General features: G+C 35.5%; 1 protein-coding gene across 6 annotated transcripts in view; it reads right to left on the bottom strand.

Moving 5' to 3' along the window:
- SYT14 (synaptotagmin 14) overlaps nt 1-17,171 on the bottom strand; it is a 232,767-nt gene that overhangs the window by 56,434 nt on the left and 159,162 nt on the right. For 3 of the 6 annotated variants that reach the window (XM_079922065.1, XM_079922064.1, XM_079922061.1), the window contains one exon: nt 16,421-16,870. In XM_079922065.1, coding sequence (XP_079778191.1) covers nt 16,421-16,870 — 450 coding nt within the window. Of the gene's footprint in view, nt 1-15,721; nt 16,871-17,171 lie in introns of those variants that run through there. The other 3 variants (XM_079922062.1, XM_079922063.1, XM_079922066.1) reach the window with 3 other exon arrangements.

The following is a 17,171-nucleotide window of genomic DNA, read 5'->3' as shown; positions in this document are numbered from 1 at the left end:
ACCTTTTATGACAAACCACAAGTGAGTTAGTATAAAGAATACAGTTTTAGAACTTGAATATAGCTTAAGGGACAATGACAGCTTTCATTTCAAAGAAGAATATACCCCCCCCCGGGTAAGCTAATATGAAAAATGTACTTATAATACATGATATTTTCTATCAACTAAATGCTATCGTATTCCTTTAAAAATGAGCCAAATTAAAGTTCAGTTTATTTTATTATTGTAGAATACGGAAATATTAAGAGATATATAACTTCGATTATATAAATTATATACTTTGATTATGTAACATGAGATAATTAAAAACCTATGTGTACCAGACTTGTCTTCACTTCCAATTAGCTCTACTAGCTTTTTTCTGCTTCAGAAGAATGTAATTAGTACTACTCTAATTATCAGTCGCCCCAAAGTGACAGACTATAAAATCAACACTGTAAGTAGGTAAGATATAGCCTATATAAACAATTCTAGGTCTAAGAGGAAAAGGGAAGACAAAAGTCATTATTTTTTGTAAGACCAGAGGATATCTTTAAACTATAAAACAATAAATAATGGCAGAATGATTAAAATATATTAAGAATACGTATTTTGGGACTTCCCTGGTGGTCCAGTGGTAAAGAATCTGCCCACCAATGCAGGGGACGCAGGTTCGATCCCTGGTCAGGGAACTAGGATTCCACGTGTCGCGGGGCAACTAAGCCCGTGTGCCACAACAACTGAGCTCGCACGCCTCAATGAGAGAGCCCGCATGCCACAAACTATGGAGCCCACAGGCCCTGGAGCCTGCGTGCCACAACTACAGAGCCCACGCGCTCTGGAGCTTGCATGCCACAAGTAGAGAGAGAAAACCCGCAGGCCACAACTAGAAAGAAGCCTGCGTGCCGCAACAAAAACATTCCGCATGCTGCAACTAAGACCCGACACAGCCAAGGAAAAAAACAAAAGAATACATATTTTATTTCAGGTTCACAACTAATATTGCTAGTCTATGAAGGTTTTCACATACCTCATCTCATTTAATCATCACGACCTTGGGAAGTACTTAGGTCACGTATCCCAATAGTATCCCAATTGCTAACATGTGTACTATGCAGAATCAGCCTTTTTTACAACAACAGCTTTGCATGCTCAACACCTAAAAATGTGTATTTCACTCAAATAGGAGTTCCCAGTAATGAATGAGCACACAGTGTACTTGCAGAGCCATGCTCATTTTCAGGGATAGAAATCACTTAAATATACCTGCTTCATATAAATAGCATCAGGAATTTATATATAAGCTTAAATGTACAATCATTTTTGACCAGAGTTGTTCCTTGCCTTGAAGAGAATAAAAGAAAATGTAACTGTCAAATAGATATTTTTTCTGGCTCATTACATGTCCCTACAGAGTCCATAAAACAAATGTGATGATGAGACAGAAAACCCACTAATAAAAGGTTTCCTTCAAGTATAATTTTTTTAAAATAAAGTTCCTCTGTCCTAGACCTGAATGCAGTATGTCTTAAGCTCATATTCTACCATAAGAACATAAATGCATCAAATGTAAAAACTGCTTCTTTTTAAAATTAAATTTCAAATTTTCCAGAAAGAAAAATGTTTTTGTAATTAGTATTTATCAGTTCTCTTTAAATTCCCACTGTATGCCTAAATAGGCATCATCCTGGAAAAGCAGCATTAAACCCCATCAACCTCAAAATAAATGTCACAGCAGATAAAACCAACTCTTTAGGAAGGAACATCCTCAATACTCCTAATTCAGATGAAAAAACTTTAATCAATACCAATACTACTGGTTGTTTTATAAAATATATTCTGATAAAATAGATTTTCATATCTACGATTTTTCAAAATTAATATCTAGCACTTTAATGTTGTTTTTCCAATGAAGAACCTACTATTTTAAATTATCTGTCAAGACTTTAAATGTGAAAATCCTAGAATTAAGGATTTTGGTTTCGAAATACAGTTGCCCATTGGATACTACCCTGCTATTTAATATTAACACGATGAGGAGAATGACTAGGAAAAAAAAATGTTGCTTCTGTTTGGTATTTCTTTTATTTCTAAAGGGAAGGCCTCAAGGACAAGCTCACTCAATGGTATTGTTCATTAATTATCATCCATTTACGAAAAGCCTAAGATAATGAACAAGAGGCACAGTGGATACAACTATTTTATTACTGTGAAACAATCCAGAAGAAAGGGAATTGCTTGCGGTAATGTAATAAAGTGCTTCTTTAAGGTAAAATATATATATTTCACAGCTGTTGGTAATGATGAAGAAGGCATATGTTCAGGATGTCCACCTTATAGATGCTCCAAAAGAATTTTTAAAAACAGTGGTCAAGGGCTTCCTGGGTGGCGCAGTGGTTAAGAATCCGCCTGCCAATGCAGGGCACACAGGTTCGAGCCCTGGTCCAGGAAGATCCCACATGCCGCAGAGCACCTAAGCCTGTGCGCCACAACTACTGAGCCTGCGCTCTACAGCCCGCGAGCCACAACTACTGAAGCCTGCACACCTAGAGCCCGTGCTCTGCAACAAGAGAAGCCACTGCAGTGAGAAGCCCGTGCACCACAATGAAGAGGAGCCCTTGCTCGCCGCAACTAGAGAAAGCCCACGTGCAGCAATGAAGACCCAATACAGCCAATAAATAAATTAAAAAAAAAATCGTGGTCGATATTTAGAATTTGAATGTTACATCTCTCTCCACGGTGTTTCTTTAGAAAACACTATTTTATCCCCTCTTGCTCCATTTAATGCATTTTAATGTTCTTAATTATAGAATATGTTGCTCACCTGGACCCAAATTTACCTATCATAATCTTTACTCCACTCTAAAATGATCAAATAGTACTCTCTTTCCAAAAAACATTTAATTTCTCTCATTAGTATTATAAACAATTGATATCAGTATCTTGGAAAAATTAATTGCATAAAATAAAATACAGCAGAAAAGGAAAATATTACCTGTAATATTTATTACACTTATACTTTACTTTTCTGGCTTTTTTTGAAAAAATAATACAAAAAAAATGAAGTATGAGTTGGTCCTTGGTAGTTTATAGTTTAGCACTTGGATGGTTCAACTAAATGAACGCCAGTTAAGATGTTTGATGTTTTTCGTTCCCCAGACTAGATATAAAAAACAAATGATTTTAGTCACTGAAATTTTAGTTTCTCCCACTCAATTCTTCTGCATGTTCAAAACTTCTTGAGACTTAACATTTAAACTTGACTTCTTTTTAAACTAAGTTTAAACTTAACATTTAAACTAAGACTCTGATTTAAACAAAAAGCGTCTTTCTATGCTGTAATTTAGCTTCTCCCTTTCACTGATTTATCTGATTAACAGTTCTTCATGTGAGATTAGTTATTCCCCTCTACCAGTGATATATGTTCACTTACTTTCTCTTTGAATAACTGCCTCTAAATAGGCCTATAACTATTTAGTTTTATACTAAAGTGAGCCATGACTCACATTACTGTTATTGTCTAGGAAACTGAATTACATACATGCAGCTTTCTCTTTGATATAGTCATTTTTAACTGTGATCATTAATTTATCATGAAGTATTAATTTTAAATTGCTTTATGATGAAGAAGTGTAATCTACATTTAGAAAATGTAGATTTTTATTGACAATGGTAGTTAGTATGTGATTTGTAGCGAATATGAAAACAGATGAAGATTAGTTTTTTAAAAGACTTTTATTTTATAGCACAGTATAGTTGTTTAACAGTGTTGTCTTAGTTTTAGGTGTAAGTTTTTTTCTTTTTTTTTTAATATATATATTTATTTATTTATTTTCGGCTGTTTCCATTCAAATGGAACAATTCTCACAGAGCACCTGCTGAACATTAGTGGAAGAATTTGGATACCTAAAAGGACAAGAAAAATCTCCTCACAACTGGGTAGAATGAAAGAAAGAAAAAAAGAAACGAGGAATCAATAAAGGGACCACCAACCCTGGCAGGAAGCTGAAGGTGAGGAGAGGTTCCTGGAATCAGAAAAAAACCCCACAGTGCGAAATCAGCTGGGACAGAAAGCGACCTTTGGGGGATCGAAGGAGAATACAGCACACAGTCTGTGGAAGGCAGGATGAAGACTCTATCTTGATGCCAAGACCATGCTCCACCCAACTGCCTGCAGGCTCCAGTGCTGGACACCTCATGCTAAACGACTAGCAAGACAGGAACACAGCCTCACCCATCAGCAGACAGGCTGCCTAGAATCATACTAAGCTCAAAGACACCCCAAAACAAGCCACCAGACATGGCCCTGCCCATCAGAGGGAAAAGACTCAGCTCCAGGCACCAGAGCACAGGTACCAGTCCCTCATCAGGAAGCCTAAACAAGCCCCTGGACCAATCTCACCAACCAAGTGGCACACAAGAGAAGCAAGAGGAACTACGACCCTGGAGCCTGTGGAAAGGAGACCGTAATATGTAATATGTCGAAATATGTTGCAGACAAAGAAGCAAGGTGAAAACCCACAAGACCAAATAAATGAAGAGGAAATAGGCAATCAACCAGAAAAAGAATTCAGAGTAATGATAGCAAAGATGATCCAAGATCTCTGAAACAGAATGGAGGCACGGATCAAGAAGATAAAAGAAATGTTTAACAAGGACCTAGAAGAACTGAAGAACAAACAGTCAGTAATGAACAACACAATAACTGAAATGAAAAATACACTAGAAGGAATCAGTAGCAGAATAACTGAGGCAGAAGAACGGATTAAGTGAGACGGAAGACAGAATGGTGGAAATCACTGCCATGGAACAGAATAAAGAAAAAAGAATGAAAAGAAATGAGGATAGTCTCAGAGACCTCTGGTCCAACATTAAATGCAACAACATTTGAATTATAGGGGTCCCAGAAGAAGAAGAGAAAGACACAGGGTCAGAGAAAATATTTCAAGAGATTATATTTGAAAACTTCCCTAACATGGGGAAGGAAATAGTCAACCAAGTCCAGGAAGCACAGAGAGTCTCATATGGGATAAATCCAAGGAGAAACATGCTGAAACACATATTAGTCAAACTAAAAAATATTAAATACCTAGAAAAAATGTTAAAAGCAGCAAAGGAAGAGCAACAAATATCATACAAAGGAATCCCCATGAGGTTATCAGCTGATTTTTCAGTAGGAATGCTGCAGGCCAGAAGGGAGTGGCAGGACATACTTAAAGTGATGAAAAGAAAAAACCTACAACCAAGATTACTCTACCCATCAAGGATCTCATTCAGATTTGACGGAGAAAGCAAAAGCTTTACAGACAAGCAAAAGCTAAGAGAATTCAGCACCACCAAACCAGCTTTACAACAAATGCTAAAGGAAATTCTCTAGGCAGGAAACATAAGAGAAGAAAAAGACCTAAAAAAACAAACCTAAACAATTAAGAAAATGGTAATAGGAACATATATATCAATAATGACCTTAAATGTAAATGGATTAAATGCTTCAACCAAAAGACACAGACTAGCTGAATGGATACAAAAACAAGACCCATATATATGCTGTCTACAAGAGAACCATGTCAGACCTAAGGACACATACAGACTGAAAGTGAGGGGATGGAAAAAGATATTCCATGCAAATGGAAATCAAAAGAAAGCTGGAGTAGCAATACTCATATCAGACAAAATAGACTTTAAAATAAAAAGTATTACAAGAGACAAGGAAGGACACTATATAATGATCAAGGGATCAATCCAAGAAGAAGATATAACAATTGTAAATATTTAGGCATCCAACACAGGAGCACCTCAACACATAGGCAAATGCTAACAGGCAAAAAAGGGGAAAGCGACAGTGACACGATAATGGGGGAATTTAACACTCCACTTACACCAATGGATAGACCATGTAGACAGAAAATAAATAAGGACACACAAGCCTTTAATGACACATTAGAAAAGACAGACTTAATTAATATTTATAGGACATTTCATCTGAAAGAAGCAGAAAACACTTTCCTCTCAAGCGCACATGGAACATTCTCCAGGACAGATCACATCGTGGGCCACAAAACAAGCCTTGGTAAATTTAAGAAAACTGAAAGCATATCAAGAATCTTTTCCAAGCAAAATGCTATGAGAGCAGAAATCAATTACAGGAAAAAAATGTAAAAAACACAAACACATGGAAGATAAACAATATGTTACTAAATAACCGAGAGATCACTGAAGAAATCAAAGAGGAAATCAAAAAATACCTAGAGGAAAATGACAATGAAAACACGACAATCCAAAACCTATGGGATGCAGCAAAAGCAGTTATAAGAGGGAAGTTTATAGCTATACAAGCCTACCTCAAGAAACAAGAAAAATCTCAAATAAATAATCTAACCTTATACCTAAAGGAACTAGAGAAAGAAGAACAAACAAAACCCAAAGTTAGCAGAAGGAAGGAAATCAAAAGATCAGAGCAGAAATAAATGAAATACAAACAAAGAAAACAATAGCAAATATCAATAAACTAAAAGCTGGTTCTTTGAGAAGATAAACAAAATTGATAAACCATTAGCCAGACTCAACAAGAAAAAAAGGGAGAGGACTCAAATCAATAAAGTTAGAAATAAAAAAGGACAAGTTACAATTGACACTGCAGAACACAAATGATCATAAGAGACTACTATAAGCAACTATATGCCAATAAAATGGACAACCTGGAAGAAATGGACAACTCCTTAGAAAAGTACAACCTTCCAAGACTGAATCAAGAAGAAATAGAAAATATGGACAGACCAATCACAAGCAATTAAATTGAAACTGTGATTAAAAATCTTCCAACAAACAGAAGTCCAGGACCAGATGGCTTCAGAGGCGAATTCTAGCAAACATTTAGAGCAGAGCTAACATCTATCCCTCTCAAAATCTTCCCAAAAATTGCAGAGGATGGAACACACCCAAACTCATTCTACAAGGCTACCACCACCCTGATACCAAAACCAGACAAAGATATCACAAAAAAAGAAAATTACACAAAAAGACACATGCACCCCAATGTTCACTGCAACACTATTTACAATAGCCAGGTCACAGAAGCAACCTAAATGCCCATCGACAGATGAATGGATTAAGAAGATGTGGTACATATATACAATGGAATATTATTGAGCCATGAAGAGGAACGAAATTGGGTCATTTGTAAAGATGTGGATGGACCTAGACGCTGTCATACAGAGTGAAGTAAGTCAGAAAGAGAAAAACAAATATCGTATATTAACGCATGTATGTGGAAACTAGAAAAATGGTACAAATGAACCAGTTTGCAAGGCAGAAATAAAGACACAGATGTAAAGAACAAACATATGGACACCAAGGGGGGAGAGTTGGGGGTGGTGGTGAGATTAATTGGGAGATTGGGATTGACATATATACACTAATATGTATAAAATAGATAACTAATAAGAACCTGCTGTATAAAAATAAAATTCAAAAAAAAAAAGAAAATTACAGGCCAGTATCACTGACGAACATAGACGCAAAAATGCTCAACAAAATACTAGCAAACAGAATCCAACAACACATTAAAAGGATCATACACCATGATCAAGTGGGATTTACTCCAGGGATGCAAGGATTCTTCAATATATGCAAATCAATCAATGTGATACACCATATTAATAAATTAAAGGATAGAAACCATATGATCATCTCAATAGATGCAGAGAAAGCTTTTGACAAAATTCAACACCAATTTATGATAAAAACTCTCCAGAAAGTAGGCATAGAGGGAACTTACCACAACATAATAAAGGCCATATATGACAAACCCACAGCAAACATTATTCTCAATAGTGAAAAACTGAAAGTATTTCCTCTAAGATCAGGAACAAGACAGGGGTGTCCACTCTCGTCACTATTATTCAACATAGCTTTGGAAGTCCTAGCCATGGCAATCAGAGAAGAAAAAGAAATAAAAGGAATACAAATTGGAAAAGAAGAAGTAAAACTGTCACTGTTTGCAGATGACATGATACTATACATAGAAAATCTTCAAGATGCCACCAGAAAACTACTAGAGCTAATCAATGAATTTGGTAAAGTTGCAGGATACAAAACTATACAGAGAAATCTCTTGCATTCCTATATATTAACAATGAAAGGGCAGAAAGAAAAATTAAGGAAACAATCCCATTTACCATTGCAACAAAAAAGAATAAAATACCTAGGAACAAACCTACCTGAGGAGGCAAAAGACCTGTACTCAGAAAACTATAAAACACTGATGAAAGAAATCAAAGAAGAAATAAACAGATGGAGAGATACACCATATTTTTAGATTGGAAGAATCACTATTGTGAAAATGACTATACTACCCAAAGCAATCTACAGATTCAATGCAATCCCTATCAAATTACCAATGGCATTTTTCACAGAACTAGAACAAAAAATCGTACAATTTGTAAGAAAACACAAAATACCCCAAATAGCCAAAGCAATCTGGAGAAAGAAAAATGGAGCTGGACGAATCAGGCTCCCTGACTTCAGATTATACTACAAAGCTACAGTAATCAAGACAGTATGGTACTGGCACAAAAACAGAAATATAGATCAACAGAACAGGATAGAAAGCCCAGAGATAAACCCACGCACCTATGGTCACCTAATCTATGACAAAGGGGCAAAAATATACAATGGAGAAAAAGCCTCTTCAATAAGTGGTGCTGGGAAAACTGGACAGCTACATGTAAAAGAATGAAATTAAAACACTCTCTAACACCATACACAAAAATAAACTCAAAATGGATTAAAGATCTAAATGTAAGACCGAACACTATAAAATTCTTAGAGGAAAACATAGGCAGAACACTCTTTGACATAAATCACAGCAACACCTTTTTTGACCCACCTCCTAGAGTAATGCAAATTAAAACAAAAATAAATGAATGGGACCAAATTAAACTTAAAAGCTTTTGCACAGCAGAGGAAACCATAAACAAGACAAAAAGCCCTCAGAACGGGAGAAAATATTTGCAAACGAAGTAACTCACAAAAGATTAATCTCCAAAATATACAAACAACTCATACAGATCAATATCAAAAAAATCCCAAACAACCCAATCAAAACATGAGTGGAAGAACTACATAGACATTTCTCCAAAAAAGATACACAGATGGCCAACAAACACATGAAAAGATGCTCAACGTCACTAACTATTAGAGAAATGCAAATCAAAACTACAATGAGGTATCACCTCACACCAGTCAGAATGGCCATCATCACAAAATCTACAAACAATAAATGCTGGAGAGGGTGTGGAGAAAAGGGAACCCCTCTTACACTGTTGGTGGGAATGTAAATTGATACAGCCACTATGGAGAACAGTATGGAGTTTCCTTAAAAAACTAAAAATAGAACTAGCATATGATCCAGCAATCCCACTACTGGGCATATACCCAGAGAAATCGATAATTCAAAAAGATACACGCACCCCAGTGTTTACTGCAGCATTATTTACAATAGCCAGAACATGGAACCAACCTAAATGTCTATTGACAGAGGAATGGATAAAGAAGACGTGGTACATCTATACAATGGAATATTATTCAGCCATAAAAAGGAACAAAATTGTGTCATTTGCTGAGACATAGATGGACCTAGAGACTGTCATACAGAGTGAAATAAGTCAGAAAGAGAAAAACAAATATCGTCTATTAATGCATATATGTGGAATCTAGAAAAATCGTAAAGATGATCTTATTTGCAAAGCAGAAATAGAGACACAGACGTAGAGAACAAACATATGGATACCAAGGGGGAAAGGGGGTGGGTGAGATGAATTGGGAGACTGGGACTGACATGTATACACTATGTATAAAATAGGTAACTAATGAGAACCTATTGTATAGCATAGGGAACTCTACTCAGTGCTCTGTGGTGACCTAAATTGGAAGGAAATCCAAAAAAAGAGGCGATATATGTATATGTATGGCTGATTCACTTTGCCGTACAGCAGAAACTGACACAGCAGTGTAAAGCAACTATATTCCACTTTAAAAATAAAGAAATAAAACCCACTTGCTAATAATAGAGACTAAAGTATGATTCTTAGAGGAGCACATATTTCAATTATGTCTGAGCAATAATTTACCTCTCTTAAAAATAAAAGTAATAGTACAAATATCAAACTAAATTAATTCAATCCATTAATATAAAGACAGGCTGTTTTTGAGATACAGGGATTTTAGAAATTAAAGGTAGAAAATACAAGAGTCTAAAATAAGCCCATCATTGCTGTAAGTCATGAGGAAGGGTGATCACTCTTAGGAAACTGTGGCATTGTACTCTTGAATGAGAATTATATAAGTATGTATGTCCCTAATTGGTCAATTATGAGTTAAAAATAAAGCAAATCCTGATGTGTTCCTATTTAATTACCCTGAGACGCATGCTTATTGAATACCAGGTTGTAAAATATTCCTAATAGAGCTGTTTTAAGCATGGTGATACCTATCAGGGAATAATGTTATATGGAACTTACTAAGAATTTTTAAATGATTAGGTTTATCTGAACGTGTTGATGAATCAATTTCCCTTATGTAACACAAACTTCCATCATGCTCCTCCTTTTCAGAATCTTTTCACTATGCCTTCTGGCCCTCCTGATCTATGACAGACTCGTCCAGAGCTTGAGTTTCTTCCCTGAACCCTCAATACCTTGCTTTACTTGAATTCCAATTCTTCCCTGAGGATATATCACCCTCTGTAGACTTTTCATCCTGGTTATTCTCTCATACCCAAAGTGGCTCAGTCAAGAAGCAAAGTTCTCTGCTACTTTGTCAAACACTGCTTCCCTAAAATTGTGGAAAAGAATAACTAATTTCCGTTAAGGCTCTTGTTATCCTGTCTTCATAGATATTCTCTCCTAGACATTTCCTCTTCATTCCCTGAACATTTTTTCTTCATTTCTTGAGAACAACGATCCTTGATTCTATCTTTTCTCACATTTCAATTGCTGCCACCATCTTTTGTGACTTCAATCAATGTCCATGTGGATAACCTATCCAAGAACCTGGTCTCTCTTGACCAACTTATCCATCTCCAGTGTCTTTACCTTTTATTCCATCTCAGCTGCCCACTCCCACCATCATACTCTGAACCCTTCTCATCACATCACATTAACTGAAAACATTCTCCTCTCTAACCACAGCCCCTTATCTTTCCATAATTCCTGCTCAACTACTACCCTCACATCTGTCTCTTGATATCCTTGGAACTTTCAGTCCACTAACCTTTCTACTTTCCCCTGCCTATTAGTCCCCTTCTAGTTTCACTTCTCTCTTTATTCCACTTAGATGTCATGGTCTACAATTAAAATAAATGGCTTGAAAATACTCGTAACATTTTTGCCTCTCTGTTCATCCCAGACCTCAATTAATAGCTGTCTTCAATTAGCTCTCCTATATCTTACACTCCATATTTTACCATTTGCATTAGTATTTAAGCATGCCCAAATCTCCCCTAACCTCAGAAACATCTTTCCTGAACACCCCCCCTCTCTATTTTCACAGGCAAACTTGGTGGAAGAGTTGTCTACATGATTGCCACTCTAGTTTGGATTCTGACCCCTCTACCCCACCAAAACAGATCTCTCTAAGGCTACCCATTACTTGCATATCCTAAATTCAGTGGACAGTTTTCAGCACTCAGATTATTGGTTCCATCTGGAGCATTTGACGAAGTTGAGTATTCCTTCCTTAAAAACGTCATTCTTGGATTTTGTGATATTTTACTATCTCTTTCTTCCTACTCTACCCCACCTTTCTCCAATCTTTACATCTAGGAATTCCTGAGGATTTTCTCTTCTCACCCAAGACAATCCCACCCACTCCCATGTCTATTTCCTATAACTCTTATGTGTTCAAACAGAAATGAAATATGGAGCCAGATTTAATGAACTATAGACATCTAGGCACATATTAAGTACCCTCTATCACTAAAACTTAAGTTGCAACACATTTTCTGTAGGTCAGGGGTCCAAATGAGCTCAAGTGGATGTCCCACTTAGGGTCTCACAAGACTGAATAAAAGTTTCAGCTGGGCTGGGATATTATCTGGAGGCTCTGATGAAGAAATCTACTTCCAAGCTCATTCAAGTTGTTAGCCAAATTCAGTGCTTTGCAATTGTAGGACTGAAGTCCCAATTTTCTAGCTAGACAGACTACTTTGCATAGATTATACTAATTAAGTACTGTCTGTACAGGAAGGGTTCTATGTTTATGAGAGAAAGAATAAAGTTTCATTATTAATAAATCATAATGACTACATATAATATTATTAATAAATTTAATAAGAAATAAAACTTGAGGGAGGAAAAGGCGAGAGGCTATTCCAGATAACTGTAATAGAGAGATTACTATATGGTACCAAAAATGCAAGTGAAGAAAGTAACTGGGGTTATACACTAGGAAAGAATGCCATACGAACAAGTTGAGTGTATGAGAAAAATTCAGCTTATGAGAGGGATATACCATGGTAGGAAGGGTAACTGACAACATTCTAACTATTGAGTATAACTTAAGAACTGACTAAAGCAAGTAAATACTAAACCATATGGCTATTTCAACATTTACCAGTCAGGGTTCTTATTTGAAATCATTGGAAGCTAACTGTCTAAGCGGAACAGCAATTTATTAAAGGGAGTGGTATGACTAGAGAACCAGGTTTATGGCTAAGCTTCTCAAGAAAAAAACCCTAAAACCATACTGCAGAACTGACCTTGTGAGGAAATCTGCTACTGCTTCTACTGGACACTTCTATGCCAAGGTCTTTTCTTTCCTGTAATTATTATTTATTATCGTTCAGCACCAATACAATTTCTGTACCAGCAAATCTATTTCAGAATTACTGATGACTCGATATCAGATTCCTTCAACCTGATGAGAACATAATTTGAGTGCAGCATCTGCTTCTCTGTTCAGTCTGTGCTGAGGTTTCCTAGAGATGAATATGAGTGGAGCGTCTAGGTAACATGGCTCGTGCTCTAGCTACCAGTGAAACCAGGGAAGTGAATTATACAGCTTAACTTAGGGAGGTGGGACTTAGTTGGGACTTCCTCAGACATTAGAAGGTTGCTGAAAAAAGTACGAAGGAGAAAACATAATAAATGCCCACAACAAAATGTCATATGCTAAGCATACAAAACTCACCTAAAATCCATTAACTTTTCTCCCAATATATATTAGTAGAATCAGAGAATATAGTGCTGGGTAGAACCTTAGAGATCATTTGTTTTAATTCTCTCATCTTACAAACAAGAAACCTGATGCTCAAAATGATTAGATAATCTATCCAAACTGACACAACTAGTTAGTAGAACGAACTCATGCTTTTCAACCCTTCATATATTTTCCACTGTTCACTGATCAAACTATATGCTTATCTTAATATCAAACTTAAATTTTACCCTCAAGGAAACTCAGGGCTTAGTTCTCAGAAAGTCAGTTTGGTGATACTGGTCATTTTTCTCTCAATGTATTGATTTGATCAGTTTCTGAAAAACTAGCTGTGAAACTAAATTCTATATGCAGAATTCTAATTTTCTATTATTACCCATGAAAATGAACTGTAATTAAGCTTTGAATATGTTTTAACCATAGTCTGTAAATTTTTTAACTGGATTAAAACTTTCCCTTGCCAAAAGGCTAATATTCTTGCAAGAAGAAGTAGTAATTATTCAAAAGCTATAAGAATAAATGTTTAATTATGAAAGTACCTCTCACTCATATATTATTACATCTTACAAAATTAGAGCTAAAATCACCTAAGTAATCCACAATCACATGATTTCTCTATACAGTTAATATCAACACCTAAGCAAAGAGAACATTAACACTACAGCACAGACAGAACACATACATTCTTTTAGTATTTTATTTTTACGACAAGACAGATGATAGACAGAATTATGAGTCTTAACCTCACAACTGTCATACACTAGCTGTTTTTGACACTAGTTGTTTTTGAAACAGAAGCCAAAAACAAGCAATGAGATTTTGAGCAGGTGGAGAAAGAAAGAAGGCCAAGACAGAGCAACAATTCAACACAGACACTAACTTTGAGAAGCATGGTAATACAGAGAAAAAATTCTCTAAGAGCAGAAGATAAATAGTTTTGTTCAGATTTAAACGTTGTCTTAGAAGCTATCTATTTAGCACTTTTTTCTTTTTCTGAACACTCCACAGAAATTTATTGTACTGGTTGTCAGACATATAGAAATACAGAATCAAACATAAGCCAACACATGGTCCATCGACAGATGAATGGATAAAGAAGATGTGGCACATATATACAATGGAATATTATTCAGCCATAAAAAAACAAAATTGAGTTATTTGTAGTGAGGTGGATGGACCTAGAGTCTGTCATACAGAGTGAAGTAAGTCAGAAAGAGAAAAACAAATACCGTATGCTAACACATATATATGGAATCTAAAAAAAATAAAATGAAATAAATGGTTCTGAAGAATCTAGGGGCAGGACAGGAATAAAGATGCAGACGCAGAGAATGGACTTGAGGACACAGGGAGGGGGAAGGGTAAGCTGGGACAAAGTGAGAGAGTGGCATGGACATATATACACTGCAAAATGTAAAACAGATAGCTAGTGGGAAGCAGCTGCATAGCACAGGGAGATCAGCTCGGTGCTTTGTGACCACCTAGAGGGGTGGGATAGGGAGGGTGGGAGGGAGACGCAAGAGGGAGGGGATAAGGGGGTATATGTATAGCTGATTCACTCTGTTATAAAGCAGAAACTAACACACTATAGTAAAGCAATTATACTCCAATAAAGATGTTAAAAAAAAAACGAAAAAAACCCCATAAGCCAACACATGTGATGTAGGTGTGGATAGAAATCATTTAGTTTGACCAGAGGGAAAAAACATATTATTTTGTATGGCTTCATTTTCTTTGTGAAAAGAAGATAATTAATACAGAATTGGGAACAGATAACTCAGAGCAAATAAAGAAACACAAAATACATACCTCTTGATGATACAGTCATTCTCTTCTAATATAAATCAGGTATTTCTATATACAAGGATGCATTTTCCACAGATTAACTAGTGATCACTCAAACCAAATAATGAGGAAGTTTAAAAATCATAGCAAGAATTATAGAATATTCAATTTTATTAAGTTATCTTCTTCCCTCTGAAATAGTGCTTGCACTTTTTTTGCCTCTCCTCTGATAAACTGCTGATATCATTTAAAAAAGACATTTTCCCCAAACAGTAATTCTAAAATGTAAAATTAAAACAAGTTATCAATTTACCCAATAAAGGATAAATATTATATTAAAAACCAATAGGGATATACTATATTTATTATCACCTTTTGGTTTTTAAAGATGCTGAAATCATCTAGCTAAAATGGTATGGTTCTATTGGGAATGAAGGTCCTATAAGATCAAATGCTGCCTGCTATAAATTCAGTGAGACTCTAACCTTGCACTTATGCTTAATACACTTAAAGGCTTAAAAACAACTCTAAAATATTATACCTTTATGTTAATATATAAGTCTACTCCAAATCTGTATATTTATGTGTAAAAATGCTTCTTATTCAATTATGAGAGGAATAAATATAATTCAAAATGTGTATTTCCAGCATATCACAGATTTTCTCATAATCTAAATAACTATGTGGCATAGTGTATCTCCCTGGTTTAAATAAAGAGTGCAACTCTCCTGCGATTTGCAATGCCTTGCAGGACTTTAGTTAAAAACATGGAGAGAGAGATGACAGACGGACAGTGAGGGAGAGACACTTGTGTGTGATCAGTACCTGGAGGAAAAAAGAGAAAAGGGAGAAGAGCTCATAGTACTAAATGGAAGTATTCTCTCAGAAACACTGCAAAATCTTTGTTTAAAAAAAAAAAGAGTGGAAAGTATAACAAGGGCAGAGTTTTTTCTGAACCTTTAAAAATAATTTCATAGCAGTTCTGGAAGGATAATCAGTTATGACCTAGGCAGCAGCACAAATTCTATAAAAGCAAATAATTTCTGCAGTATATCAAATAAGATATGGGCTAGATAGCTGTTAAAGTATCACCTAGTTTTAACCTGGAAAGAAAACAATAAATTCTATAAGGAGTTCAGATGATGTCATAAGCAATCCTGTAATAAATGTTTAACAAAGGAACAGATATGTAAGACATCAGGCCAGACTCTGTGAAGATAAAATAAAATACATAAAATAAATCATACATAATCTTCAAGGGCTACTTTTACAGATGACAGAAAGTTATACCTACCTATTTAGGACCTAGATATTTTGTAGGTATGATAACTATGTAAAAAATAGGCTGAGAAAGTTGTTGGGTTGATCACAGATTTTAAAAATTGTGTATATTATATACCATGACATAAACTGTATTTGGGCTATTTGATCAGATACTCACAGAATGATTGTAAGAAGGTTCCAATATCACAGGTAATGACATTTTCCCTTGAAGATTCAGTTTTGTTAAATAAAAAATCTTTTCCCCCACAATCTTTTCTTTTTTCATGCGATGTATACCATACAGTCTAAACCGAACTGCATAATTTCCAATCATCTCAGATTCAACATGATTAAATTTGAATGTTTCTGTGAAGACAGGGCATGGTCCTCTTTGGATGCTGGTTTTTGCTCTCTGTTTCTTTATAGGTAGAAGAACAAGGTGTACTTGCCATGAGTTGCCACCTGTCCTGTTATATGTTGGGATATCTGTGACAGCTGTCACTGTTACCAGCAGCTTCTGTTCTTGTGAGTCATAGTCAAAAGTCACATCCAGCGTGCCATATTTAGCTTCTGGCTCAGGATCAAAAGGTTTAGGAAGCTGTGAAGATGATCCTTGAGCTGACATATCCTAAGAAAAGCAAATTTAAATGTTTTCAATTTTTAACTCTATTATTTAATCTAGCATGTAAATAAGTACCTGATATTTCTTTAGAAGAATGATATGAAAACTGTTTTTATTTGCTATCATAAAGAAAGTAATAATAATTAACAGCCAACTACAATCAAAAGCTACTCTATGGGGACAAAGTAATGTAAGTGGTAAGTTAAACTCAAAAACTTATTATAATAAAGGCATAGAATTTAATATCCACCATCACAATTTTGAGAAAGTTGGATATACGTTTTTATCATGAGAAACGAAAATATAT

The sequence above is a fragment of the Stenella coeruleoalba genome (genome assembly GCF_951394435.1).
Source record: "Stenella coeruleoalba genome assembly, chromosome: 1".
Classification (NCBI taxonomy): domain Eukaryota; kingdom Metazoa; phylum Chordata; class Mammalia; order Artiodactyla; family Delphinidae; genus Stenella; species Stenella coeruleoalba.
Note: the sequence above shows the minus strand (reverse complement) of the source record. Positions and strands in the feature narration are given on the sequence as shown.